The sequence below is a fragment of the Amblyomma maculatum genome, chromosome 1 (assembly GCF_055883805.1).
Source record: "Amblyomma maculatum isolate TAMU_Amacu chromosome 1, ASM5588380v1, whole genome shotgun sequence".
NCBI lineage: Eukaryota > Metazoa > Arthropoda > Arachnida > Ixodida > Ixodidae > Amblyomma > Amblyomma maculatum.
Window position 1 is genome coordinate 315,472,027 of NC_139344.1, and position 25,542 is coordinate 315,497,568.

At 44.6% G+C, this 25,542-nt stretch overlaps 2 protein-coding genes across 3 annotated transcripts in view; one reads left to right on the plus strand and one right to left on the minus strand.

Moving 5' to 3' along the window:
• Window positions 1–418: 418 nt before the first annotated feature.
• Window positions 419–3,677, plus strand: LOC146207169 (uncharacterized). 2 transcript variants are annotated; one of them, XM_084605761.1, is made up of 5 exons: window positions 419–492; window positions 791–874; window positions 958–1,182; window positions 1,482–1,852; window positions 3,169–3,677. In XM_084605761.1, the coding sequence occupies exons 2-5, from the start codon at window positions 820–822 to the stop codon at window positions 3,544–3,546; spliced, it is 1,029 nt and encodes a 342-aa protein (XP_084461887.1). In that variant the 5' UTR covers window positions 419–492; window positions 791–819; the 3' UTR covers window positions 3,547–3,677. The 2 variants fall into 2 exon arrangements, with proteins under 2 accessions (XP_084461887.1, XP_084461863.1); XM_084605737.1 differs by lacking the exon at window positions 419–492 and having other exon boundaries at window positions 652–874.
• A 13-nt stretch (window positions 3,678–3,690) lies between these two features.
• Lerp (lysosomal enzyme receptor protein) overlaps window positions 3,691–25,542 on the minus strand; it is a 164,809-nt gene continuing 142,957 nt past the window's right edge. Inside the window, exons 32-42 of the mRNA XM_084605664.1 lie at window positions 22,591–22,667; window positions 22,111–22,268; window positions 21,807–21,958; window positions 21,348–21,555; window positions 20,246–20,329; window positions 17,308–17,489; window positions 13,885–13,991; window positions 10,980–11,065; window positions 5,725–5,865; window positions 5,235–5,304; window positions 3,691–4,902 (exon numbers count right to left, since the gene is read on the minus strand). Coding sequence (XP_084461790.1) covers window positions 4,792–4,902; window positions 5,235–5,304; window positions 5,725–5,865; window positions 10,980–11,065; window positions 13,885–13,991; window positions 17,308–17,489; window positions 20,246–20,329; window positions 21,348–21,555; window positions 21,807–21,958; window positions 22,111–22,268; window positions 22,591–22,667 — 1,376 coding nt within the window. The 3' untranslated portion in view covers window positions 3,691–4,791. The remainder of the gene's footprint in view (window positions 4,903–5,234; window positions 5,305–5,724; window positions 5,866–10,979; window positions 11,066–13,884; window positions 13,992–17,307; window positions 17,490–20,245; window positions 20,330–21,347; window positions 21,556–21,806; window positions 21,959–22,110; window positions 22,269–22,590; window positions 22,668–25,542) is intronic.

Consider the following 25,542-nt stretch of genomic DNA (forward strand, 5'->3'; position numbering starts at 1 on the left):
GCAAATTGGGCGCAAATATCAAGAGAATAAAGGTCACATCCGCCCGCCTGCATGCAATTCCAGCAGAAACCAAACCACAACCCGGAAGTCAAAATTCACGTGACAAAGCCCGGCCGTGACGCGAAACTGTAAACAAAAAAGAAATAAATACAGCTAAAGTTGCTTGATTCATTGAATGTCCTTTATTGAATGGGAAGGCTCATGGCCATGGATGGGCAGCGGATTACGTAGACAAATATTCTATGGGGACTGAACTTCAGGCGGCCCTTCTAATTGTCTTGAAGATACACTAACCAAAATTGGCCTCGAACTCGCACCACATAAAACAAAGTTGCTTAATGCTTGAAATATTTGCTGTAATTCGTTGTTTTATGACGTCAGCTAACGTCACGCTCCGCCCATCGGGGCTAACTCTGCAAAAAACGGGCCCCGTTTGTACCGTTTGGAATGCCCTTCTTTTTGACCTTCGGTTTCGGTGAAGATGCCGCACCAGTAAGCAAAGAATGGCTAATTTATGCTCCAGTATCTTGAATGTTTATTTTTGCGTCCTATGTCTGAAGCGCGCTGAATCCTAAAAACCAAAACTTGATTTAATATAGAATGTCGCTAACGCCTCTGCCGCCAGTTTGTGCTGACGGCCGCTCGATGGAAGCGCACTATCGAGCGGCCGTGGTGCTGAGCAGATGACGCGCCGGATGCCTTATGCGTCACGTCGCGGGAAACATAAATCTCTAGGACTTTCGGAGTTACGACTCGGGAAGACGTGACCCTTTTCGTTCTCACATCGCAGCGCTCAGGTCGAAGAAGGACCAAAACATTATGCATCTTTCAAACGACCATGGGGACACAGAAACGCCCGTTCTACTGCCGCAAGGCAAGTGACGTGGTGCAGTCTTTTTGACTGCCTTGCACACATGCAAGAGTTACTGATGCAGGAGTGTTTGATTCGTCTTCCAGATGCTCGCCATCGCACAATGAAGGTAGCCTTCGCCATGGCATTGATTCGTTCCAAACCCAGCGAAGTTTCTGCAAGCGATTACGTGAGGAAGCTGGCAGAAGATATGCGCAACAGAGACGGCGAAATCTTGGAGAGATGCAAAAGCCTTGAAAATGACGTCCTCCATTTACGGCAAAAAGTTTCGTTAATGAACATCAGGGGCGGCATCCGCCTAGAACCGACCGGTGAGCACGACTTTTACTGCATTTGGACACATTTTAAACTGTTTTAGATCACTCAAGAACATGCCCGAAGCAGCATATTTTAGTCCTTTAAAGTTATTCGCCTGTCAGCGACAGAAATGCGTTTTGAAGGTGCGCAGCTATCCGGGTCGTCAGAATGAGCTATTTTAATTGCCTCCCCGACAGCACCTTTTTCCCCTTTTCCCTTACCGCGCTGGTCAGGTGTCCACAGAATAAGTGTTAGATACTGCGCCCTTCCTTTCCTGTAAACAACTTATCATTCTTATTGCGCCCTTTTGCAGTTTTTCATCGCTTACCCTGGGAAACTTGCCCGAAAGAACTCTCCGACTATGCAGAACGCGTCAGTCAGCACTGGACGTTCTTGGAGAACTACCTCGCAGTTGCATCCAATGTAACCCTTCTCGACCAGTCAGGCGACGGCACCGGGTCCGAACAACTCTTGCTACATTCTGCAGATAACCTTCTACGTACAATACGCGAAGGTACACCGCTAGGGCACGTCGAAATAGAGCTCTGCAAGAAGGCACTGTCAGCTTTCGGAAGACTGTGCGACGACCGGCGCTGCAACGCGAGACAGTCGCTCCAAGCAGCTGCCATGAATTTCATCACTGGATGTGTTCGCGAAATCGTAGCCTGGAGAGAGCTGTTCAACGTAAGCTTACTGCCACACCACGCAAACACATGCTGCCCGCAATAACTGCAAAAAAAAAAAAGTCACCACTTGTGCTAGCAATGAATTTTACAAAATTTACCGGACCAGAAACGCTCAGATATGCGCATGTGTTAGCCAAGATGCAAGACAGGGCATGCTGAACGGCCACAGGATGGCATGGTAGGCCCTGTACTTGCAATACGTTTTCTTCTTTTGATAATGAACTTCCCCAATAACTCTTCAATAATCTACTTCAGGAGGCACTATTTTGACATATGAAACTTTCTCCATTGCTTTGCAAATGGTTCATCTGTGATATACTCTAATCGCTTCCTTTCCATCATTTCTCTGCAACATTTACAGGGTTCATTCTGCAAATTAGTTGTGAAACAGAATTCATTTCTTTCATGGTTGTGCCTCAAAGTGGATTCTTATAGAATATTTTTCAAATAGGAACAGGCATATCTTCTTTGTCTCCCTCGCCACTTCCTCCACATCAACCTCCCTTATTTCAAAATGCAGCACACCAAGGTTTCCACGAAACTGCAGTTTCTGTACAGGTACAGCAGTTTCATATTTTACACCTTCCCAGACCTCAAAACATTGCAACCATAGCTGGGTAACTAGGGCAGTCACTGGGTCTCACTATATGGGTGTAGCTTGACTCTGGCTAAAAAGCTAAATTGTGTGATGCATATTTTGGTGACTAGTGAACCCACTTGCATTCTGTTAAACTTTGTCAGATATTGCAAGCAATACAAACACTGGAATCTCGGTTGGAGGAGGCTGGGAGGCTGCCAACTACATTTATCTGTAAACCATACATGTAGCAAAATATAAGCAGCCTATACTGTTTTGTATGGTATAGAAAAGCAAAAGAAATAGAACTGCCACACTTTTATTTGGGCACCTTATAAAATGTAGTCTGCTCCATGAACTTCAGTTTCTGCCATGCCTCTCATTATCAATTCCAAACATGCTGGCAAGTAACTTCCCCCCCAACCTCCCACTCCCAAACTCTCCTGTGTGAGATTTAAGTGTGAAAATGATTTTCCTTCACACATTTTGTCTGTGCAATGTTTCTTGCATACCATATGACACAGCTGACACTTGACAGCAATGTGTGCGTGCAGCAGTGCCAGATTTATAAACACGACAAGATAATGGTGTTCATAGAATGCATGCCCATTCTTCGTGTTTATGTAGTTTTTGCATCACACTCTCAAAGCAAAGTCCTTTTGGAAACCCCAATGAACAGCTAAGGCCACGCAAGATTTGCCTACACCCTTGTGCACACATTTTCTTTCCAATTGTAGTATACGCAGCTGGAGAATCTCTCAAGCTGTGTGGCAGCCCTGGCCAGTGGACAAGCCCTTGTGCTCTACATCACCACTCAACTTATGGAGAAGCTGCTTCAGTTTGCAAGCTACATCAACACGCTGCCAGAAGACCAGCGATGGGAGTATTTTGACCGCACATTCTTCTTGCTGCAATGCACTGAGAAGGTTGTCGAGTCACTAAAACAAATTTCCCATCTTGACTGCTGCAAGCTCTCTGGTACAGCAAAGACACTGATGGAGTTCTCCATCAAATGCCAGGAGACACAGCCACTGTTTGCAAACTGCCTGTATGAAGTAGTAACAAAGCTTAACAGCAGCTTAGCTGCATGCAACAACAGTAAGAAGCAAAGATAGGTGTACCACTAGTCCACTGGGCTCCAGTAGACCAATTTGATGCTTTGAAATTTTGGGGAGTCAGCATCATCTGCAGGAGCATCACAGGGACTTGTGGATTCAGTAGAAAAAAAGAAAAAAAAAAAACGAGTGCCAAGTCAAAGGTGTATAATAAATTAGATTTATTCAAACAAACCTCTTTCTCTCATGAAAATGTATATATACATGTAACAGTCCAGGTAATCGCTAGCTTGTGCGAGAAAAAAAAAAATGCTTTTGTCTGGTTTTTGGTTACTCTAGAGCACAACACTGACCTTGACAAAGCCAAGCACTCCGAAATTTGAGCCTGGAATGCAAACATGTCAGGTGCATAAAAACCACAACATACGTCAATCTTAACTATATCGCTTAGGAAAACGAGAAAAAATTAAACACTCTGTCTTGGCTATATGCCAGTGATGCACCGCTTGTCCTTCGCATTATCACACACAGCGCACGAGGATATACTAGTACTTGCGAGTCAGCATGGACTAGAACAAGGCACACCATCCCACCAAGAAGTCTATTGACAGACAAATGATCAGAACGCAGCTTGGACGCAACCGCAAATGTGAAGACAACAGAAAGCTGCGCGCAACAGGCTTAATCACTAAGGCAGAGTTGAATCTGAACAAGTGCATAGTAACTTTGAGACCAGCTCGAGCCACAAGATATAAGCACTAGACTAGCTCGAAACTAAATGAGAACAATAATAGAGCAGTGAAAAAAAAAAAAAAAAAAAAAAGGATGGAATTCACAGAAACTCCTAGTTGCCGCCTACCCAACGACACTATGAGAGTGAAAGATAAAAAAATAAGCCTTGTTGTGCTGAGGTAAAGCTGGATTCACTTAGAAATCTCAGGGTGCAGGGAGAATCTGCAATGGGCACAAATCACTTCAGTGAGAGGTCAGTATCACAGTCGTCACGTCCAACCAGAAAGGTGCTCGCCATAGTGCATCACAACATTATCTTGCACCTTGCTAACAGTAATAGAAATGTACGTCTTCTTGGTCTGCCTTTCCTTAGGTTTAAATCAGCAAAATAACTCAAGAAATGCCTTAAACTAGATGGCTCTGTGTAAACAGAAAGAAAGGCTTGAACCTGGTCAACCTACATCACAAATGGAACTATAAGACTGGGCTGCTAATCAGGCATCAGGCAAGCCTTATCAGGCATGATGCCTCTGTCTTTCAACAAGTCTCAGCAATAATAATGAATAGAACCCCCTAGGTTAATATGTGCGGGTCAGTGGGATCATCGCCCGAGTTCATGGATGATCCTGAAGTCAAGAGCTCCGTGTCACCATTTTCATCTGTGCTCCGTAGCTGAGATGTGGTCTGCAAGGCAGAATGACAAAGCAGTTATCCACAGCTACTGAGAGCTGTTGATAAACATTTTCAAAGGAATAATAAATCTGCCATCACAATAACAGAGAGCAGAAACCTTGTAAATGTCTAGACCAAGGCAGTGCCAGAAAAGTTAGCCATGGATTGACTGCACCAAAAAGAGAGTAAAAAAAAAGAGGGGGAATCCCATTTCCATCACTATTGTTTGCCACAGGAAGACAATTTGGCTCCTGTATATACTTTAATGTTTCATTATTGGTTTTATATGCCTAAGAGATTAGTAAATTGAGTGCAGTTAAAATCTTGCCGGGAAAGCAACACACCTTTGAGTAGTGGTACTGAGGAACTCTTATTGCTCCAAGGGACTTGTAACATGTGAGGTCAAGCAAAGTCCTGAAAGAAAGTGCCAGGCAGAGTCAGGATTTACATTACACTCAGGGAAGGAGATTGAGATACTTAATGCTGGCAATAAGAACAGAAAATTTGAAAATAAAAGCTATTGCATGGGTTTTCATGCAGGATCATAGATAGGAACACAACACTATGAAGCACCTTTACTTCATATCGCAGCATGTGTTGATCGAATATTTAGGGGGATCCCCCAAGGTGGAGTAAATTTGCAATAAGGGTGTACTCACTCACATCTACACAAGTGTCGCCATATGTCTGCAAAGGAAAGCTGTATAGATTTCTACGTATGGCTACGAAGGAAATTACTCCATTACCCCCTTATTACAAATCTACTCTACCTTGGGAGATTTGCCTAAATATTCGATCAACACAGAGCAGTGTAAAAGAAGTTTACAAACATACCTCAATTTATTTCTCATCAGGTACAGGCCTGCTGACGCAAGTACAAAGACAATAACAGCAGCAGTGACAATTCCGACAGTTGCACTGGATGACGCAGATGCTGGGCCGACAAGGCGGTCAGAGCCTGGTCCAGCAATTCGTCTGGAAATGTAAAAAAATGGCACAAGTTGTGAAAATAAATACTGCATACACTATAGCCCATTAGCAATCCAGAAAGAATTGTAGTTAGAGAGAAATAACCTTTATTTGCACCCGTCAAAAATGAGGAGAAAGAAGGATTTAGCCTAAGCCCCCAATCATTCCCCTAACCGTCGCCCGAATCCCTTGGGACTCTGCAGCGGTCAGGGCGAGACCTATGACTGTGTTGCTCTTCTGCTTGAGTAACAAGGTCTCCAAGAAATCTGTTTCTATTCGTGTCAATATACGAAGGGCAGGTTCAGGCCACATGGACAAGATCTGCAATGCTGTTGCAGGCATACATCTACTAGTAATAACTACTTTTAGATGCCATTTACTGTACAGCTGAGGGTTTGTAAACGTCCCGGTTAGCAATTTCCTCCACATGATTTTAAATCTCATTCTAAACTCAAAGGGACAGAAAATTAGTTCACAATTAAACAAATCTAAAAAATTCAGACTTGAAATCTGACTGTGTTACCCTAAGACATGTCACAGTAATAGGAAAAAAGCAGCATTCTGATCATTTTGAATAAATCAAAAAGGCTAGAAGTGCGAGGAAAACTAACTACATGGCTATTGAATTTGAGGACAACATAGAGAGCCAAGAAAAAAAAAGTGGTAGATATAATGCTAAGATTTTGAAGACCTCTGGAGCTGCATACTTACACACACACAGACATACACACAAGATTACAGCAAGACATTCACACCGATGATACGCTCACGACCAACTGGCTGTTATTTGTGATATGAAGAAGAAGAAAGCATTACAAAAAGACATAAGGGTACAATAAGAAGAAAACAGAAAACTGAAGAAAAATGAGAAGAAAAAGAAGAAAAATTTTCAAGAAAAAATAAAACGAAAATAATGGCAAATTGCGTCTATCTTCTTGTCATACATATTGTCCGAACAAGGCAGTATCACTTCCTTCTTGCTGAGCGCCACAGACGGAACACTCTCACATTCTCCTTCTTGACCCAAAATCATCTTAAATACTTCGATAATGTCTTTTCAAAGTGTCTTTTGCCCAGGCCAGCACCTTGTTATCCGTGAACCTTGCTACACAATGTTTACACCTCAAGTCCTGTTGAGAGTCTTCCGTTCGACAACGAGAGCAATGGGTTGCCAGGTTTCCTGGAGCCATTTCGTTTTATTTTTCTTTCAGAATTTTTCTTCGCATTTTCACTGAATTTTCTGTTTTCTTCTTATTGCACCCTCACGTCTTTTTGTAATGCTTTCTTCTCCTTCGTATCACAAATAACAGCTAGTGGGTAGTGAGCACATCATCGATGTGAACGTCTTGCTGTAATCTCTTGTGTGTGTGTTGTGTTTGTGAGTAACTATGCAGCACCAGAGGTCTTCAGAATCATCTAACTAACTAGTCTGCATGCAAGTAATACTAATAATGCTAAGAGATAGGAAGCGTGAGGAGTGGGTCAGAGAAATAACCCAAGTTCATGACATTCTAGCCGAAATAAAGAAGAAATGGGCATGGGCAGGACATGTAGTGCGAAGAGAGGATAACCGATGGCTGATAAGGATAAATTATATACAGTCGAACCTGGATATATCGAACCCGGATAATTCGAATTTTGGTTATATCGAACTGACGGATATCCCCTTGAAAATCCGATGTAAAAGTATAGGAAAGCTGCGTCATATATCGAACTCAATTTCACCGGTCGTTCGATATATCGAACTCCGCATCATGCATTGAACGGTGCTCCTTCCTCAAAGACGATCGCATCACCCTCTGCCATTTGCCGCGTGACGTTTTCAAGCCACGCGCGGAAGGAATGCGATAGCACAGTTCTGCAACGGCTGGTCAACGACAGCACCGCGCCCTTTTCCCAAGGTGCGCGCATCCGCGATGATCGCTGCCGCGCGCCAGCATGTGACGTTTGGTAGCCATGTACGTGAAGGAATGAGAGGGAACCAATGCAGCCGTGGCTTTCGGGAGAGGGGAAAAACGCCATAGAGCAAAGTGCAAGCGTGTGCCCGCTCTTCTGCTGAGCTTTATCAGCGCTCTGTGTTGTCATCTGTTCTTCTATGTCCCATCTGTCGTGCTGTTGTTATGGGTCACTTTATCTCCCCTTCCTCTCTCTTTCCCGGCCTTCGTTTGCAGCAGCACGCACTATGCATGCGCGGACGAGCCAGCTCAGCCCGTGGCAGACGCTTTCTCCACCGTGTGTTGTGAACGGTCTGCGCGTGACGACGGCTGTTCTTTTTTTTTTTTTCTTGCGGGAGTCGTTCATTCTTGCTGTCATGCTGGACGTGCGGCGTAGCGTATATGGCGGCTGCAAACGTTAAGAAGCACAATTTTTTTTTTCTTTTGCGAGAGTCATCCTTACTTGTGCTGAACTTGCGGCGCAGCATAAGCTATCGGCAGGTTCTTTTTTTTTTTTTTTTTCGAGTCTTCTATTCTTACATCGTTGAATCAACGATAGCACGCGTTCAGCTGCGATCATGACACAGACTTTCAGCATCGTTTGTTTCAAACGGCATTTGCAGCTATCACGCTTTCCAATGATTTTGTGGCAGTGGACTATGCCCGCCCCAAGCACGGCGTGATAAACCGAACCAGGCTTGTGCAATCAAGCCATCACAGGCACTGTGCAGAGTTCGCTCCCTGCTACCGCAGGATCTATCAAAAGTATAGTCAAAAGATAAACACGCCCTGACGTTATCGCTTTTGGCGCACTGGCAATAAATGAGCTGTGGATGCGACGGTCGAAACGAAAGGGGGTGCCACCAAACTTTTTTTTTTTTTCCAAATTCGCGGGGGCAAAAGTGGGAGGTGGGTTCATAATGCGAGTGGGTTGACTACGCGATAAATACAGTATAATTTTTCATGATTACAAGTGCCGTCTCAAGCCGATTTCTGTATATTGAATTATCTATATATCGAACTATAGTCGACGACCGATTTTTCAGACATGCTTGATTATTCAGATATTTTCCCGGCCCCAGGACATACCTTATAAAGTTAATGTATTACGCTGCTCAAAATTTCGGACACTAAGGAGGGCTATTCGATTTTTCGAACATTCCAAGCGTCAGCCGGGCCAACTGCTACACATTTTGAGCGGTGTCGCCGCCATCTTGTTTGTTAACTTTTTCCTTCGGTAGCCTCGAAACCGGTGCCGGCCTTGCGTGCCGCTCCTCAGCTAAACTGACGCTGGATCAAGGCTATATTATTTGCCTAGCAGCTTCCATTTCCGGAACAATGTCGCTGCCGTCACTGCTCACCTCCGGAGTGCTTTTTTTTCTTCTTTTAGCGTGATCACTACGACTGCCTGTTCCTCTGTGTGTTTGCCGTGTGTTTCAAGTGCGTTGCCGAGCGTAGCGAGTAGGCCTAGCCGTAGTCGTGCTTATGCGAGAACTACGTTCTGCCGCTACTGTAGCTCTCATTTAATTGGATCGGCTTCAGTTCTTCAAGAAGCTGTTTCTGGATTTCTTTTTTTGCGTGCAACGAGGCAGCGAGAAGGCACTCAACGGAGTCTGTGTTGTGATCCAGTGGTTGGTAGTTGGTGGTTGTAGTTCTTCAAAAAGCTGTCTCCGAATTTCAAAAAGATTTTTTTTTTTTTTTGCATGCAACGCGGCAGCGAGAAGGCGCTCAATGGAGTTGGTGTTGTAATCCAGTGGTTAATGATTGTGGTGTGCCTTGACAGTGGGAAAACCTACTCTGTCGGTTTGCTTGGAGCAGTTAGCACGCTCGGCAATGCATGGAAGTCTGTAGCACCCACAACGCTGCGCAACTGCTTCCGCCACGCAGGATTTGTGCTGAATGACGAGTCGGCTGCCTTGAACGAGGAGAGCGTCGTCGAGCAGCTGTCAGGCAGTGAGCAGCTCATTCACGACCTTCGCACTGCTGGTGTCGAAATTCCATCGGCCGTCTCGTTTCAGAGTTCACAGACGTGGGCCACGAGTTGGAACTGTGCGCTGGGCTCGCAGATGTAAAAATTATTCGCCAAGTGCTTTTGGAGTCTGAGAGCGATGACGACAATGACTTACCTGCAACAGCGCAGCCGACGCAAACTGAGCTGATGCAAGCGAAATTCAGGCAGACCTGTTAGCACGGAAGCGGAGCATGGTGCAGAAAAGCATTCATGACCTTTTCCGGCCTCCTTTTTTTTTGGTGCACATTTGTTTTTTCGGACTGCCCGATTTTTCGGACATTTTTGTGGTCCGTTGAGAGTCCGAAAACTCAGTTGTCGACTGTATTTCGTAATCCCCTTCGAGTTCGATATATCCGGGTTCGACTGTATCACAGCTCCATCTGGCTTCATGCAGGCCTTTCCCGTAAAAAAAACCTGGTATACAGAATCCAGTATAAAATATATACCGGATATTTTAATAGGGTATACACTTCTGTGCAGTTGTAATTTTACTTGCAAACAGCATGTGAATTCTGAAAACACAAATAGTGTTAGCTATTTTCTAATTTTCCACCTTTTTTTTCGCTGTACAAATATCTGATTTGTTTTTCGAAGACATTTGTTCCCCATACTCATATTTGAAGATTTCAATACTCATGCACCCCAACTGACAAAACATCGGTATGAATCAGCGGTTATTGCAGAAATGAATACTATGATGTGTGAATGTTGTGCACTTCCAGGATGCTAAACAAGCACCACAGTGAAAATGTTTCCAGCAAGACAGCACTAAATTTAAGAGAGCATGTTGTTGGGCAAGTCGGTCATACATACTTCTCGTACATACATACGTCCTTTTCTCGTCCGTGTCTTTTTCAGCGCAATTCCCTTGTTTAAACAGCACTAAACTTTAACACATACCACTATGTCCACACTATCTTAATTAGAGGCCTTGCTACCTGCTTTATCTCTGCAATACCATTTAGTAGATATAGACTGATGAAAAGTGTTCATGAGCATAAGTGACTGAAGGGTTCATCAAAGACTATTTGTCCACAAACAAAGTTGCTTGTTTCCTGCCGGTGCGAGTGCACTGAGCTGTGTGGAATTATGTTTGAAAGGACGATTAATGCACTACGGCAGTGTACCAGTTTTCCATTGCCTGAAGAACACGTTAACTCTGTTTCTAAACTTACATAAGGGCATCGTGGCATACATGAGCGGTTGCCCATCGGAACAGGTAGTGACATTTGCCCGACTCGTACAAGAACTCTGGTGAACCCTGCAGGACAAAAAGCACACATGTTGACATAAATTATTTAAAAATGCAAGGGGGATGGCGCTATTAAAAAGAACAGATTCTCAAGAATACAGCCTTACAAGACTAACATAAAGGTGCAATAAAGACAGTTCTAGATAATTCAGTCTGTTTTTATCTTGTTTTTTGAGTTTTTGCGAAGAAATAGTCTTAGTTGCAGACAACACAGCCATAAATTAGGTGCAGAGAAATAAAATTATGTGTGCACCCTTTGCTTTTGTGAGACCTCACCACACTGCAGTGGCCAAAGAAAATCATCTAATCCATGAAGACACTCAAAGTAATTGTTATTAGTGTTTTTGGGCAAGAAGTAAATAATAATGTGATAGAACCACTACTTATTAGTAGTTTAGAGTCTCATCACCAAATTGGCAAGCCCAAAGCAAGTAGGCTATGTTTACACCGTCACTCCGTGTATTACTCCGCCGACACCAGAGTGGCAACCTGCCACACGATTACCTAGAACTTATTCCACTTACGACTCCTCCTACTCTCTGCAGTGTGTTCAAAGAGAGGTGGGAGCCAGGACGTTTTATCCAATTTCAAGAGTCAAATCGGCCACACAAAGCAATAGTTCAAAGTTCGTATGAATGCTCTTACTGAGTTCCCACGATTAAACTAACACCCCACAATTCTCTTTAGAGCACCTTAAAGACATCCAACTCACATTTGAAATGTTAACTCAAAGGAAAATATTACTGCAAACGCTGCCTCTTCGTCAGTGCAATTAGAACACTTTAGAACATATACTGCATCTCTACTACTAAGACACACATTGCATGTTTCTTGTGTGCACCTGTTGTTTGTATTGCTGCCACACTGTCTGTGGGAGCTTGTTTTCAGGGCAACAATGCCACAGGAGCTTGCAGGGGGCATTTCTGTACTCAGCTTATGCACTGTGAAAGAAATGGCACCATAAAAGCCAGCATATTATGAGGATTTTCTCCAGAGTTTAGCATGTAAAAATTTCATGTCGAGTTATACGCAAATCAAAACAATTTTCAGCTTAAACTCTCAGTTTCTATCTCGTAATTATCTACTGCTATTGCTATCAGGCTTCCAGTGAGATGGGGTGCTATCTAGCGGTGACAACTGTGTTGTTTTGATTCCAATGCCATTTCATCACACAGACTTCACAACTGTCACATTACCACGAGCCGGATGTTAGCACCTCGAATGATGTCAAGACTGTGAAAGTAGTACACAGTTGCTTTTAAACGAAAAGTAGTTTTAGCTAAGCATTGGCACTGCATCAGGCACTCCCACGTGCACTCATTAAAGTAGGGTGAGCCTGTAGTTACTACTGCTGCTAGCTAGCTGAAATGGAACCTTGATACAGCCACGCTCTGCAGTTTGACAGTGGACACTTGGCATTCTTAAGAAATTCGCAGGTCGCACTTTCAAGAAATCCAAGGTATCAAATGCACACAGTGGTACTGAAGAGTAGTTTGTATTGAATGATCTTTGAGAAGAGATTCTCCGAAGACCGCACACCCTAAGGCGACTGTCAGTAAAGCCCTGATTTTGAGGACACTTCCTTGGTCCGAGCACGACATATCTGCACCTGCACTGCACTCCCATGCAAACAAAGAAAGTGGCACATCAGCCTGCCACAGTTCGAGAGGACCAAGTAGCTTCTGTAAGTGGCAAGGTGAGTAGCAGCTGCTTTTTTCCCACGGTGCGGAATTCTCCAATCAAGAATACTGGTGCGAGAAGGCGAATGAGACAGCATCAGATACATGGAGACTCATTCCCTCTGCTGACATCTGGTGCTGGGTAGCGCAATATAGGCAAGCAAGAAGCGCGCATGTTTACAGAGTGTCCATCAAGTAACCGACTCAAGTGTGAAATGCCGTGCAAATGCTTTCAGTGAGCTTCCCTCATTCGCAATATACATGGATGATAACTTTGTTTTTGCTATTTAAATTCCAATTCATATTGTATGCAGGTCCATACCTTCAGCACGTATTTAAAGTATGCCATTGCAATCTTTTTGGCGTGTTCAGACATCGTATATTAGTGTAGCTTTCCCTCTGCATCAAAAAACAAATCTGCTAGTGTCTGCTGCATGTGCAAACACACCCTGTATGGAAACACTGCAATATGAAAATACTAACCAAATATCAGTGGCATAAGGCTTATGATCTCAAAATTTCAATCAGCAGACAAAATATGAAAAAATTCCTAACCCTGTCGCTAAGCCAGTCGCAGTAGCACTACCAGCCAAATAATGTATAGAGATTTAAGAGAGCACGTTGTTGGGCTAGTCGGTCGTACATTCCTAAACAAGAGAATTGAGCTAAAAAAGACACGGACGAGAAGAGGACATGGACGGGCGCCCGTCCATGTCCTCTTCTCGTCCGTGTCTTTTTCAGCGCAATTCCCTTGTTTAAGAACGTATAGAGACTTCGCAATCAACAACGACATAATAAACACCACAGGCAGTTCTGCACACTGGGTATGGGAATTTGAACCCTGTGCACACTCCTCCTTGACATCCCCGAGCATAGTTACTTAGTTTACAGTTTACATTTAGCTTTCCTTGAGCTCTAAATAAGCAGCATCACATGTTCTAAACATTGTCGCATCCTGAGCTGCTCATAAGTTAGAAGCTGTGAAGCAATTTAGCAGCAATAGATAAAACATGCAATCCTGTCAATGTGGCAAGAATGGTACAAACACCATTTATGGTTAGGTTATTGTGAACAACAAAAGCGGTTAAGTTAAAGATCAGGCCCTAAACAAATAGGTCATGCAGCCTGTAGAGGCAAGAAGTGTCTTACCAGGCCAGCAGTTCTGGAGCACTCAAAGCTGATGATGGACTTTACAGCCTTCGAAGTTCGCCCACATTTGCTACCCAGAGATTCCATTTCCAGCAATAATTCTGAACCTAAACAAGAGAGCACGATAAGAAGTGAAAAACAGTAAGCACAGAAAGCACTGGATTGATATGCCTGAGACTTAACTTGAGAGATTTCCGAAAGCACTACCAGCCTGTAATCATTTGGAAGGTGTTCTAAGCAGCACATACTGCTTTTTGCCATTGTTGTGCCAAGCTGCTTAGCTCAATGCTTCAGAAGTGCACAGTTGTTTTTTTCTTAAGTGCTTTTTTCTAGTCAGCCACACTTAAGACAGCTACCGTATTTACTCGCGTAATGCTTCCACCCCCCACAGTGACTATTAAAAATTAAAATTTTTTTCCCCTCGCATAATCATCGCACCACCAAGGTTACTGCCACGAGAGTAGTCTGTTAGTACTAGTAGCAAGCACCATTTTTGGAGCGCTACTGAAACTAGCTGGCAGAGTTGTGTGCGTGTGCTACCAAGCGGCAAAAGCATGCTCAGGAATATCATCATCATCATCATAGGTTATGCTCATTGTCTAGTCTTCGTCCTGCCATTCTGTGCAGTGTCTGTCTCCATGTCTTGTTGTCAGTGTTCCTTCGTTCCATCCTTGTTATTCGTTTTGCTCCACCGTCTAGGTGTTCTTCGTGCTGCATCGTGATGGGGCAGTATGCAAGCTACACAGCTGCTTCCAAGCTGCAAGCCATCGAGTACATGCTAGAGTATGGTAACCGCACAGCTAGCGGGCATTTCGGTGTCAACGAGCTCTGCACACCGTTACTGGAGACAGCACCATGAGAAGCAGAAGATGACAAACAGGACGCGCCGGGCCTTCTGCGGTTCAAAGAGTAAGAAGTTGCCTGGCCTTAAAACATCACTGCTTGAGTACATCAAAGCTCTACGGGCAGATAGCTGCGCAGTGTTGATAGAACTGATAAAGAAACAAGCGCGCATAATCGCAAAGAAGGAGGGCATCCCGGCGCAAGATTTCAGGGCTAGCAAGTGGGCCATGTGATTCATGCGCTGCAATGGGCTTTCTCTGAGGAGGTGGACGACGCTTTGCCAGCGGCTACCTGCAGCCTATGAGGATAAAGTCGTTGACTTCCATCGTTTCATTATAAGGATTTAACAGAAGAAAGACCTCTTGTTCTCTCAGATAGGCAACGTGGACCAAACTCCGCTTAATTTTGGCATGCCAAGAAGCAGAACAGTAGAGCAGACAGGCGTGCACACTGTACGTATCAAGACAACAGGCACCAGAAAGCAGAGGTGCACGGTTATGCTAGGCGTAACAGCGGACGGCCAGAAGCTGCCACTTTTTCATTTTTAAGCTCTCAAGACACTCCCGAAAGAAAAGCTCCCCCCTGGTGTGTACGTGCATATGCAAGAAAAAGGGTGGACGACTGCAGATCTAATGGTTGACGGGATCAAGACTGTGTGGGGCCGGCGACCAGGAGCACTTCTTTTTCCATTGCTCCTTGCTGTGGACAGCTTTCGTGGTCACAACAAGGAGACTGTTCAGGCCATGCTGAAAGAACTGCACACGGACCTGGCTGTTATTCCAGATGGCCTCACGTCAGTGCAGCAGCCTATTGATGTATCTTTAAACAAGCCGTTTAAAGATAACATTCGGAGGCTGTGCGCAAAATGGATGACCGAAGGCAACCATGCTATGACACCGGGCGAAAACATCACAAGGCTGTCTGTGGAGCTGCCGTGCAGTTGGATATGGGAGGCATGGGGCATGAATGCCGCAGACGTGGTCATAAGCTTAAAAAAAAAAAAATTAACGATGGTTTGGCTTTAGCTAAATCGAGTGAGAAGCGGCAGATTCACAACGGTTTAGCCTGGCAAAGTCTTGTTATACTGTTTGTTGAGCATTTCTTTGGTATTTGCCAGGCTAAACCATAGTGAAGCTACTGCTCAAACTGTCCCGGCAAATTTGACACACAACCGCATTTTTCACAGTTTCCTCATCCCAATCCGGAAACGCTTACGCAATCCTTGGCCACATGCCTTCATTTACCGATGAGCAGTCCTGCTTGTGCCACAGTCGGTCACATACTCCGCACACACTCCCAAATGGGTTGTGTGTGGAGCGCTGTGAAACTGACCAGTGGCGGCTACGAACTCGCTAAGTCAGATGGCACTGTTGGTCCTGTGTACAGTTGCCGTTAGTTTCTTGCTCTTCATCTGACTCTCGCTGGGAACTTCTTTGCTCTTCAGACGGCGTTTAAGCACCAATTCAGCCGCACAGCGTCTCCGCCTAGTTGCGTCGGCACGGTACTGCTTGGAGAGACGTTCTTCTCGCTCCTCTGGCATCTCAGCTGCTCTCTTCGCCCTCTCCCGTTCACCGACTTTCCATAGACACTCCTGGCGAATCGCAATGCAGTCCAGATCGTCACACAAGGTTAAACGCCGGCTGTACCATGTGCGGCGACACACTTGTTTAGCACCGGACACGACTACTAGGCATCTCCGCAGCTGCTATTTATGCTTGCCTGAACGTATGACGTCATGGCCTAGCATGCGAATATCACACATGGACTTGGTGTCAGGCGCACCGGTGCTCCTTCAGTCATGCACTAGGTGTAGTATGGTGTGACGTCACACCCTATCACGTAAATGCTGCTTTTCGGCTTCTCAGTGAGCTGGGTTGATTCCGTAACCAGATTTTGGTTGACCTTGAAGTGACCTTGATATTCCCCCTCTGCTTGACCTTGAAAACCTTCAAATGACCTGGACCTATGCAGTGACTTGACCATAAAGTGGTTCTTTAACTTATAAACTGAAGGTATGACCTTGCCTGAGCCTTGAAGGTCATGGTCAATGCATACCGGAGAGAGCTCGAGACCTTTAGTAGTGAAGCTGCCACTTCAAAACAGGAATTTCAAATGCCCTGGACATAGCTGTAGACCACCTGGTGTGGGACGATGAAGCATCAGAAGCTGAATATGGAGCACTGATCAAGACTCTGATCAAGAATGGAACTGCGTGGGCTGCTGTGAACGTTATACCAAGAAACGCGGGAAGTGATAGTGAGGCTGCATGCGGAAAATAAAGTGCTTTAGCAATTTCTGCTTCTGACGACCCTGTACTTCTATAACAAAGGTAATTTCCGGTTTAAAATAATGTTTTATTCATATTTACAATAACTGGCCTAAAAATCCCAATTCACACCTATTTAAATTTGCATTTTGCGCTCCAAAACATCTGCTCTAAAATTTTCCCCACATAATAATCTCACCCTAACTTAGTAACGGTTTTCCATGAAAAAAAGTGCAAACATTATGAGAGTAAATACGGTATTGCAATGCTTCAAGCATGAGTAGGTTCTGCAGAATGCTGCCCATGTGCCTTACCTCTAACAACAAATTTCTTGGTGCTGTAGCTGCCAACATCTCTGTAAAAGCTTGCAGAGCCCTTGGTCTGGCACACACTGGCCTCAACACACGCTCCAGCAATGCCAGCAGCAACGGGCGCTCCCAGCCTCACCATGTAGACGTAGCCATCCTTGCCCCTTTGTTCAGACACGTTGAAGGTACTGCGGGCAAGCAACCGGTGAGCACAGGATGCAATGGGGCACACAAATGTGACAGCGCATGCACTAAATAAAACAAACCAGGTAACGTGTAGCACTGAGCTGCTCCACTGAGTTGCATGACGACATCGACAAAAATAAAGAAAAATGAAAGTAGCTATGGTTTTATACAACTCAACTCCACAGCGAAGCTCTGCCCTAAACCAGGCCTGCCATACAGAATTTCTCCATAACATAAAAAGCTCTTTAACGAAATTAATCAACTCAAGAATTCTGATGCCTCTGACTTATTTGATAAAGGAAAATTAAAAAGCTGGTCTCTTTTACTGTTCAGGTTGGCCAATGGAGAAATAACAGGATGCCGCGAATCAGGGTCTATTGCTACCCACTACCGTTTAAATTGTGTCCTGCTACAATATATTTCACACCTCAAACAATGACTCAGAATGCATCAGCAATAACTGCCATATTTACTCGAATTAATGCCACTGCAAATGTAACGCGAGGGGCAATTTTGCATATTGCCCAATGGAAAAAAGTAAAACCACGAATTTAATGAGAGATAAGTGCTTGAAAAAGTAACTTTAATAGACATTATGGAAGTCTCATTAAAAACGCTAATTCGCCATTGGAGGCAGAGTTCTACAAAAAGAAATGAGCCTTCCTTTTGCTCTCGTCCTCCCAGACGATGTCATCCAAACCCTTCCGAACAAATAACTTGCTTCGTGTGCCTGAACATCTTCTAAGTGTGAATCTTCGAAAAAAAAAATACACTCCAGAGAGATGGCCGAAGTCACTGTGTTGGGCGCCATTTTCGCAAAAAGATGCACAGTGCAGAGAGCACAGTTGACAGGATTGCAGAGCAGTGAAAACATGACACGAACAAAAACGACAAACGTTTAAATTCACCGATTCTGGTCCTTTTCCCCCTCCAAAAAAAAAGGCTTTTTTTTATCAAGCTGATGGCAAATGTAATACGTATTAAGCTTTCAGACAAAGCAATTATTATTTCCTCTCGTCAAGGGAACACACTATTTTTTATCGCAGATGCGGGGAGCACGAAAAAGAGCTCTAGCTATGACAGCATTGCACCTGATATATGAAACGGAGTATAGCCCCGTCGACACTGCATTGTGATTGGGCAGTGGGTGGGACGTCATTTTGAAGAATGCTCATCACTTCAGTTTCAATGCCTAGCACATGTTGAGTGGGAAGAAGTTCTGCTGATGTGGCTTCACAAAGTGATTGCAGCCGGCATCAATGTGGATGGCAAAGTGCTGCGAGAGAAAGTGACGACACTACACTTTCTATTGGCGCCGAAAATTTTCAAGTGTACGGAGGGTGGCTGCATCGCTTTAAGGAAAGGCATGGGCTTGTTTACAGAACTGTTTGCAAAGAAGGCAAAAAAATGGACTAGACGACTGTTGGTGACTGGACTGACTCGCTGCCGGTGCTGACCTCGGGTACGCACCGCGTGACATTTTCAGTGCCGACGAGTCAGGTGTGTTCTTCAACCTGCAACCAAGCAAGAGCTTGACTGTGAAGGGCCAAGCCTGTTAGGGTGGACAGAAGAGTAAAGAAAGAGTGTCCACACTTTTCTGTTGAAATGCCAATGGTTCCGAAAAAATTACGCTCACCATTATCGGCAAGCCAAATCAACAGATGTTTTCGAATGGCTAGATTTTTGCCTTGTGTGTACAAAGCTAATGAGAAAGCCTGGATGACTGCAGATTTTTGAATGTTTCTGAAAGGCTTAGATTGGAAAATGGAATCGAAGAATAGAAAAATCTTGCTCTTCGTCGACCAGTGCTCCACCCACCCCAGGAAAGTGACAATAATCAATGTCACAGTCATATTCGTTCCTGCAAACACAAGCCACCTGCAGCTGTTGGACGCCAGAGTAATCAGGAACGTAAAGTCTTCTACACGCAATTCATTATCTGACCATGTCCTGGGACAAGGTGACTCCACAAACGATTGCAAACTGCTTTCGCAAATGTGGGTCCACGACAGCACCGCACGCACCACCTGCACCACTGGTTGCCAAAGAGTCCAACGACGATTTGGCTAGTGAAGGTCTCCAGAAGTTCAAGTTTCTACTTACAACTTTGTAACTTGCGGGTTGGAAACCATTGAAGACTTAATTGATGAATAAAAATTAGCTGTCGTCATCAAACAGAAAAGAAGAAGAGGCTGATCCACTACCATCGCTAGAAGAGACCCTCAATGCCCCCGACATTCAGCACAGTCAGCGTGGGAGACACAACTGCGGCTTGTTTTTATTTTTTCAGGCTGGGCTGATTGTTGACATCGAGCCCAGAAAAGTGCAACCAGCATTTCTGACTTTTTCAGCCAAAAGTAATTAAGCCAAAAGAACAGTGTTTCATTTTCATGTTAAAATTTGCTGTTTAGGATCATACAAATTCGGGATGATACAAATATTTATCTAGGTCCCGTGGAATTCATATCATCGAGATTCTACTGTATCCAATTATAATGCGAGGGTAGCCAAAAATCTTGCAAAACCTCGAGTTATATTTGAGTAAATATGGCACACTGAAGTTAAGGCGCCATAAAAATGAATTTTGTCAACATGAAAAGCACATATTCCTCCCCTCCCTCCTCCAATTTGAAGCAAACACTAGACTAATTTAAATGCTACTATTAGATTACCGTTTTACTATTTAACCAATTGAACAACAGGTATACGCCAAGGGGAGCACATACAAGCCTCATCCATAGTGCAAAGTATCCTTTACCTGCTCAAAACTGAAGACAAATTCATAGCAAGATTCAACCTCTTTTCCACGAGGATACCATCCTTTTCTGGAATAGCCACATCTCTGCAAAAAAGAAAAAGAAACATTACATAATTGGCCTCTATTTTTGCAAGCCCCGATAGAAGAAATTAGTTTCTTTTTTCAATGCAGTAAATACAGTTTGCTCTTTTCTGCCACTTTACTGCACTTTACTAGAAGCAGAATAGCCATGGCCGCCAAAAGAAATAGTAACATACATTAAGATAAGGTCTGAGATAGACATGTGGCTACACTCCCTGAACAGCTAAAGATGGACTGCAAATAGCACACCCTACTTCTGCTTCAGAAGCAGAGAGCCAAGGAAGAGACAATAGGACATGGCATGGATGCATAACTGGACATCTGAAACTGGAACACACTGTCATGCTCAATCGCAGACTCAGCTTATCCATGAGTTCAATGCATACTAACCTGGACACGTCCATTGAATGGTGGCTGAATGCCACATGAATTTATGGATGAAATGTGCCTTGATATTTTTCTTAAAAACGAGTCATTTTTTGAGAAGCAAATGGTGTAAACAAAAAAATCGGTCCTAAGATGTCTTTCTTTATTCACTGCGAGTGTTCAGTTTCAGATTTTATCTTATTAGTACCTATCGTCTAACGTGTTCTTTTATTGTGTCGCTTCGCGGTTCTTTTCAGTGCTTCATATGCGACGAATTGAATGTCCATTATAGTGTCGCAGTGCGTAAGCTTTCCATTTTTTGTGTGTTTCTGATGTTTTGCATTTTGTATAACGGTCCCGTTCGCCCATTCCTGTAAGAGCCTAGCAAGGCTTACAGTATGCTTAAATAAATAAATACAGACCTCAGCCAACTACAGTTGCCTTCTACCAGGATGCAGACCAGCCAACTTCCCAATGCCATCCCTTCATCAGATTCTTTGTCACATGCAACAAATTTTCCTATTCCTTACATCTACTGTGACTCAAACGAGATGCCACATTGCATGCTCTGCTCAAGACCATTGTTCAGAAAACATCGAAAAAGCCCAAAGTGCATGCAGTGTTCCACAGAGTACGAACTGGCCACAACACTCACTCAACGATAGGGCAAGCTGTCCTCGACTTCCACCTGAAGACAAACAAGCACTGGTCTGGTGTGGGACCCATCACAAACTCCAGGACTCCGGTGCTACTGCCACCAGTGACGCACTCGTGCTGGATCAGCGTGGTAGGGTGCTGAGAGGTGCGGTTGTGGCAGACGTATGGGTCCCCCCCGCCGTAGGTCATGTCAACACGACCAGGGGCTGCAGCACCAAAGACCACACAAGTGGTGCACGCAGATGTTAAAAAATACCATTCCAAGGCAGGTAGAACTGGCAGAGTTTCACCCATGACCAGGCAAAGCAAACCCAGTGCCATTAAAGTAGCACAACGGCTGAGGCAGCTGGGCTTCCGTCTCTCGAGTCCAGTACAGTTCCCGTCCACAGCGCTTCATTTCCCAAACGGTTTGCTTTGACGTCACCCACACCTACTGAGCGATGCCAGCACAACTTACCAACAGCAGACAGTGTAAGCGACTGTGCTTTCCCAATTGTGAAGTCATGTCCACTGTGGCCTTTGCTGCGCATGCAGACAGCAGCAGAGCTGGGACAGGACTGAACACTCTGGTGGTCTGCATTCATGTCGCTGCATACGTTGAGCCAGTATCTGAAATTGAGGACAAAAGTGCATGCACACATCTATGGGGATATCCCAAGCAGTTGACAAAAGCAGACCAAGAACATTGGTAACATGCCTAGACACCACTTGTGCACGGCTGCACCCTACGTGCATGATAACGTTGAGAGAAGCAAGCTTACATGTTTCCTTGTTCATCAGTCACGTTCCTCACGTGGCTCACAGAGGCCAGGAGGCCGAAGTCGTACATGTCATCGCCGGATGTAAGCACACACTGCCTGTGGTCAGCCACACACACCAAACTTGTCTTCCAGATGAAGGTTGCGTGGCAAGCGTGCTTCTGTATGAAAAAAAGTTACACATATGATTGTGGAAGCCAGAAAGTGGGTGAAAAACAAATTATTTGAAATAATATATGCATGCAATACAGCAAGTGCCTAGAAGTGAATAAAAAAAAAATGAAAATGCTACAAACATTTTTTTAGATGTGCACACAGATTGTCACTTACAGTATAACAGACCTACATTTCATAAAGAATTGACCCTCAATGTTTGACATGGTTTTGTACAAAGCAGAAAACTTTTCAAGGCATTAATGTAACCACATTGCATGTTGTGGCTCCACTCGATACAAGAATGGAGGCCACACCAGCTTAGCTTACATGATCCAAAACTGGCCGGCCAATACCAGCGTCTTCATCGCACTCGAAGCTCACTTCAGCAGAGTGGGCCACACCCTCTGCAAAAACAGGGGAGACCAGTTGGCAAGACAGGGTCTGCACTAAACATAAGAAAACAAGAAATAGAGCAGGTGAGCACAACCTGAGAGCATTACCTTCCGCCAAAGCATGGCTACAGCATCCTCATGGCCATTGTAGCCCGAATGCAGTTATGCACTGCTCATGCGACATCACAAGGTAAATTAGAGGGAAGTGCATGCCGATCACCATCAAAAGTGGGTGCATCAGGCCCATTAAGTGTTCATTTGCCATCATTTGTGCTCTGGTTACTTGCCAACATGAACCACCACAAAGAAGCCCAGGTTGCTGATATAACTCCTCCCAAGCATGATGCTCTTTTTCCTTTATAGAAAATGTTCTGAGCTGGCCAAGCAGTAACACCAATGCACTCCAATATGAAAATTGATAGAGTTATGAGATGACAAGGAAAGTGTGTCATCAGTATCACCCAAGTGCTGATTTATACAGCGCTCATGCATAAACACAGGCTAGAAGCAAACAAACTACGAAGAAAACTTAGTAATGGACATTACATTACCATATAGTGTTGATTATAAGTTAACCTTTTTTCAAAAATGACCTTCTGTAGTTTAAGGGTCGATTTATAATCGGAGTCGACCTATGCACGGAGTCTTAAATTCAACCTTTGACAGGGTAAAAAGTAGTTTTGGCTGAGCTGTGGGTAATATCACGTGCGTTCAAGGGTAATTCTGCAATAGTTGTCGGGCATGATACGAAAACGGGCTTCTTAAAAATAAATATTGTGAGCCACCGCTCGAACAAACGTCTTTATTCCAGCCACAATCTGGAACGCTGCGCGTGATCTTGCGAACACCGGTGAATGATGACAATGCTGCGCATGTACAGGTGAAAGAGGTGAAAGTTCTGACACCGGGCTCACACAAATCCCCCCGGCAAGGAAGCAGCCACCCTGGTTGCTGTTTAGATGAAAGCGGGTCGGCGGGTGTACGGCTTCATGCGCGAAACATGAACAACTTCTTCTGAGCGCCAACGCCGATCGGCAACGGTATGCGATGGGACAACACAGTAGTTCACGGGACATGTTTGCTGGAGCATGGTGCAAGGACCGATATAGCGATGGAGGAACTTCTCGCACAATCCAGGCGTGCAGATCGGCGTCCAGAGTAGCACTTCATCACCGGTTGAGAAGGAGGCAGTGCAGTGATGCTCGTCATAGTGGTGCTTCCATTTTTGCTGGGCGGCTTCATTGTTGCAGCGAGCAATTTGCCAGTAATAGACCATAAGTGTAGAAAACTGGTAACCCAAAAATGCAGATGGGGAGGCGGGAGCAGAGAAGAAGGTGGTGTCAAACAGAGTTGTTGGTTGACGGCTATAAACTAAAAAGAATGACGGCGAAATTATAGGCATAGGTAACGAAAGGCAAAAGGGTGTCCCAGTTTTTATAGATATGCCCCAAATTTTCTTTCTTATGATAGAAAAGCTTTGTAGACAAACAACGGGCATTGCTGTGCCTCAGGTCCAATCCAATCCCAAACCAAGTGACCAGTCAGATGCTCTCAGAAGGTTATACTTCTTTGGCACCGGATCACTGACCATCAGTGGTACGTGCGATCTGTGCGCCCCACAGACCCCAACATGCTGCTGCAGTACGGCGATGACTTTCAAGCAGCTAGAGATCCTCTGCTCAGAATCTCAAAACAATGTCACAGCAGGATGGAAGTTTTATGCGTCGTAAACGTGCATGAGGGATAGGAAGAAGCAAAGAAGTAAACTATTTGCATGCACTGCTACATGTCGTTCCTTTCAAATGTCTAAGAAATGACTGAAAAATTTTATAAGGCGAAACAGCCCAACTCTAAGGAGACGCATGACCATATGCCAGAAGTTACCCAAAGCATATGGAGAGAAAAAGAGTGTGTTTTGCACTGCGTGAATAAGCTGTGGACAAAACATTCCTTTCTGCTCTTATCGCATCCCACTTCTAACGACCAGCAGCAGCAGTAGCTCAGATGACCACGACAGTGTCGTTCTCGCGAGCGACGACAACGAATAGTAAGAGGAGTTCTGCGTACGAATAAACGTCATCGATTCACTCGGTCTTCTGAAAACTTATTGGCGAGTGATGGCCATAGCGCAATTTAGTGTCGACCAGGCTTGTGCGAATACTCCATATTTTAAAATAGTTGAACAAAAATTGTGCTATTCGATATTCGCTGTGATTCGAATTTTGTTATTTGGAAATTTCTAAGTATTTGGCTCGAACGAATAGCCACATGCTGCAGGGAGAAGGCGTTTTAGAGCATTTTGGTTTTTGGATTCAGAAACACTTCCCAATCCAATCGAGTCCAAACCAAGCCAGGAAAGCTCGGAACAAATGCATGCAAAAGCACATCTCGTTGACACGATCGAATGCATTTAGTGGGCAACTGTCTCTGCCGCGGTGGCATTTGACCAGTCCCAGCTGCTCTGGACCACTCCAGAGCATCATGGGGGACATTGTATGCAGCCAGCAATCAGATTTGGAATTTTTTTTATAAAGACTCCACCGGGAACCGAAGCTCGATGTTATAAATACAAGGCAGTCCTGAAGACTCCGACATGTATGACAACAACCCTAGCAATGCATTTAAAGAGACATCCGGACTTGTACAAGGACTACCAAGAGAAGCAGGACGCACGCAAAAGGCCATTCAAGCTCAAAGGGGCAAGCAAGGCAAGTGGTCAACAGCCATCCACAGCTGACAGTTTCAAGCTGAAATTAAAAGGCATCGACCCCAAAAGCCTAAGAGACAAAAATGGTAGCTCGCTTCGTAGCTCGTGGTATGCACCCCTACAACATTGTCGAAGAACTGGGTTTCCTCGACATGATGGTTCGCTATGCTGGATTATGCC

Bases quoted from the DNA above. Each gene is read 5' to 3' on its own strand.
- LOC146207169 (XM_084605761.1), top strand. From the start codon at position 820: ATGCATCTTTCAAACGACCATGGGGACACAGAAACGCCCGTTCTACTG. The intron at 1,183-1,481 runs GTGAGCACGACT...GCCCTTTTGCAG, and splicing joins CATCCGCCTAGAACCGACCG to TTTTTCATCGCTTACCCTGG. The intron at 1,853-3,168 runs GTAAGCTTACTG...TTCCAATTGTAG, and splicing joins CCTGGAGAGAGCTGTTCAAC to TATACGCAGCTGGAGAATCT.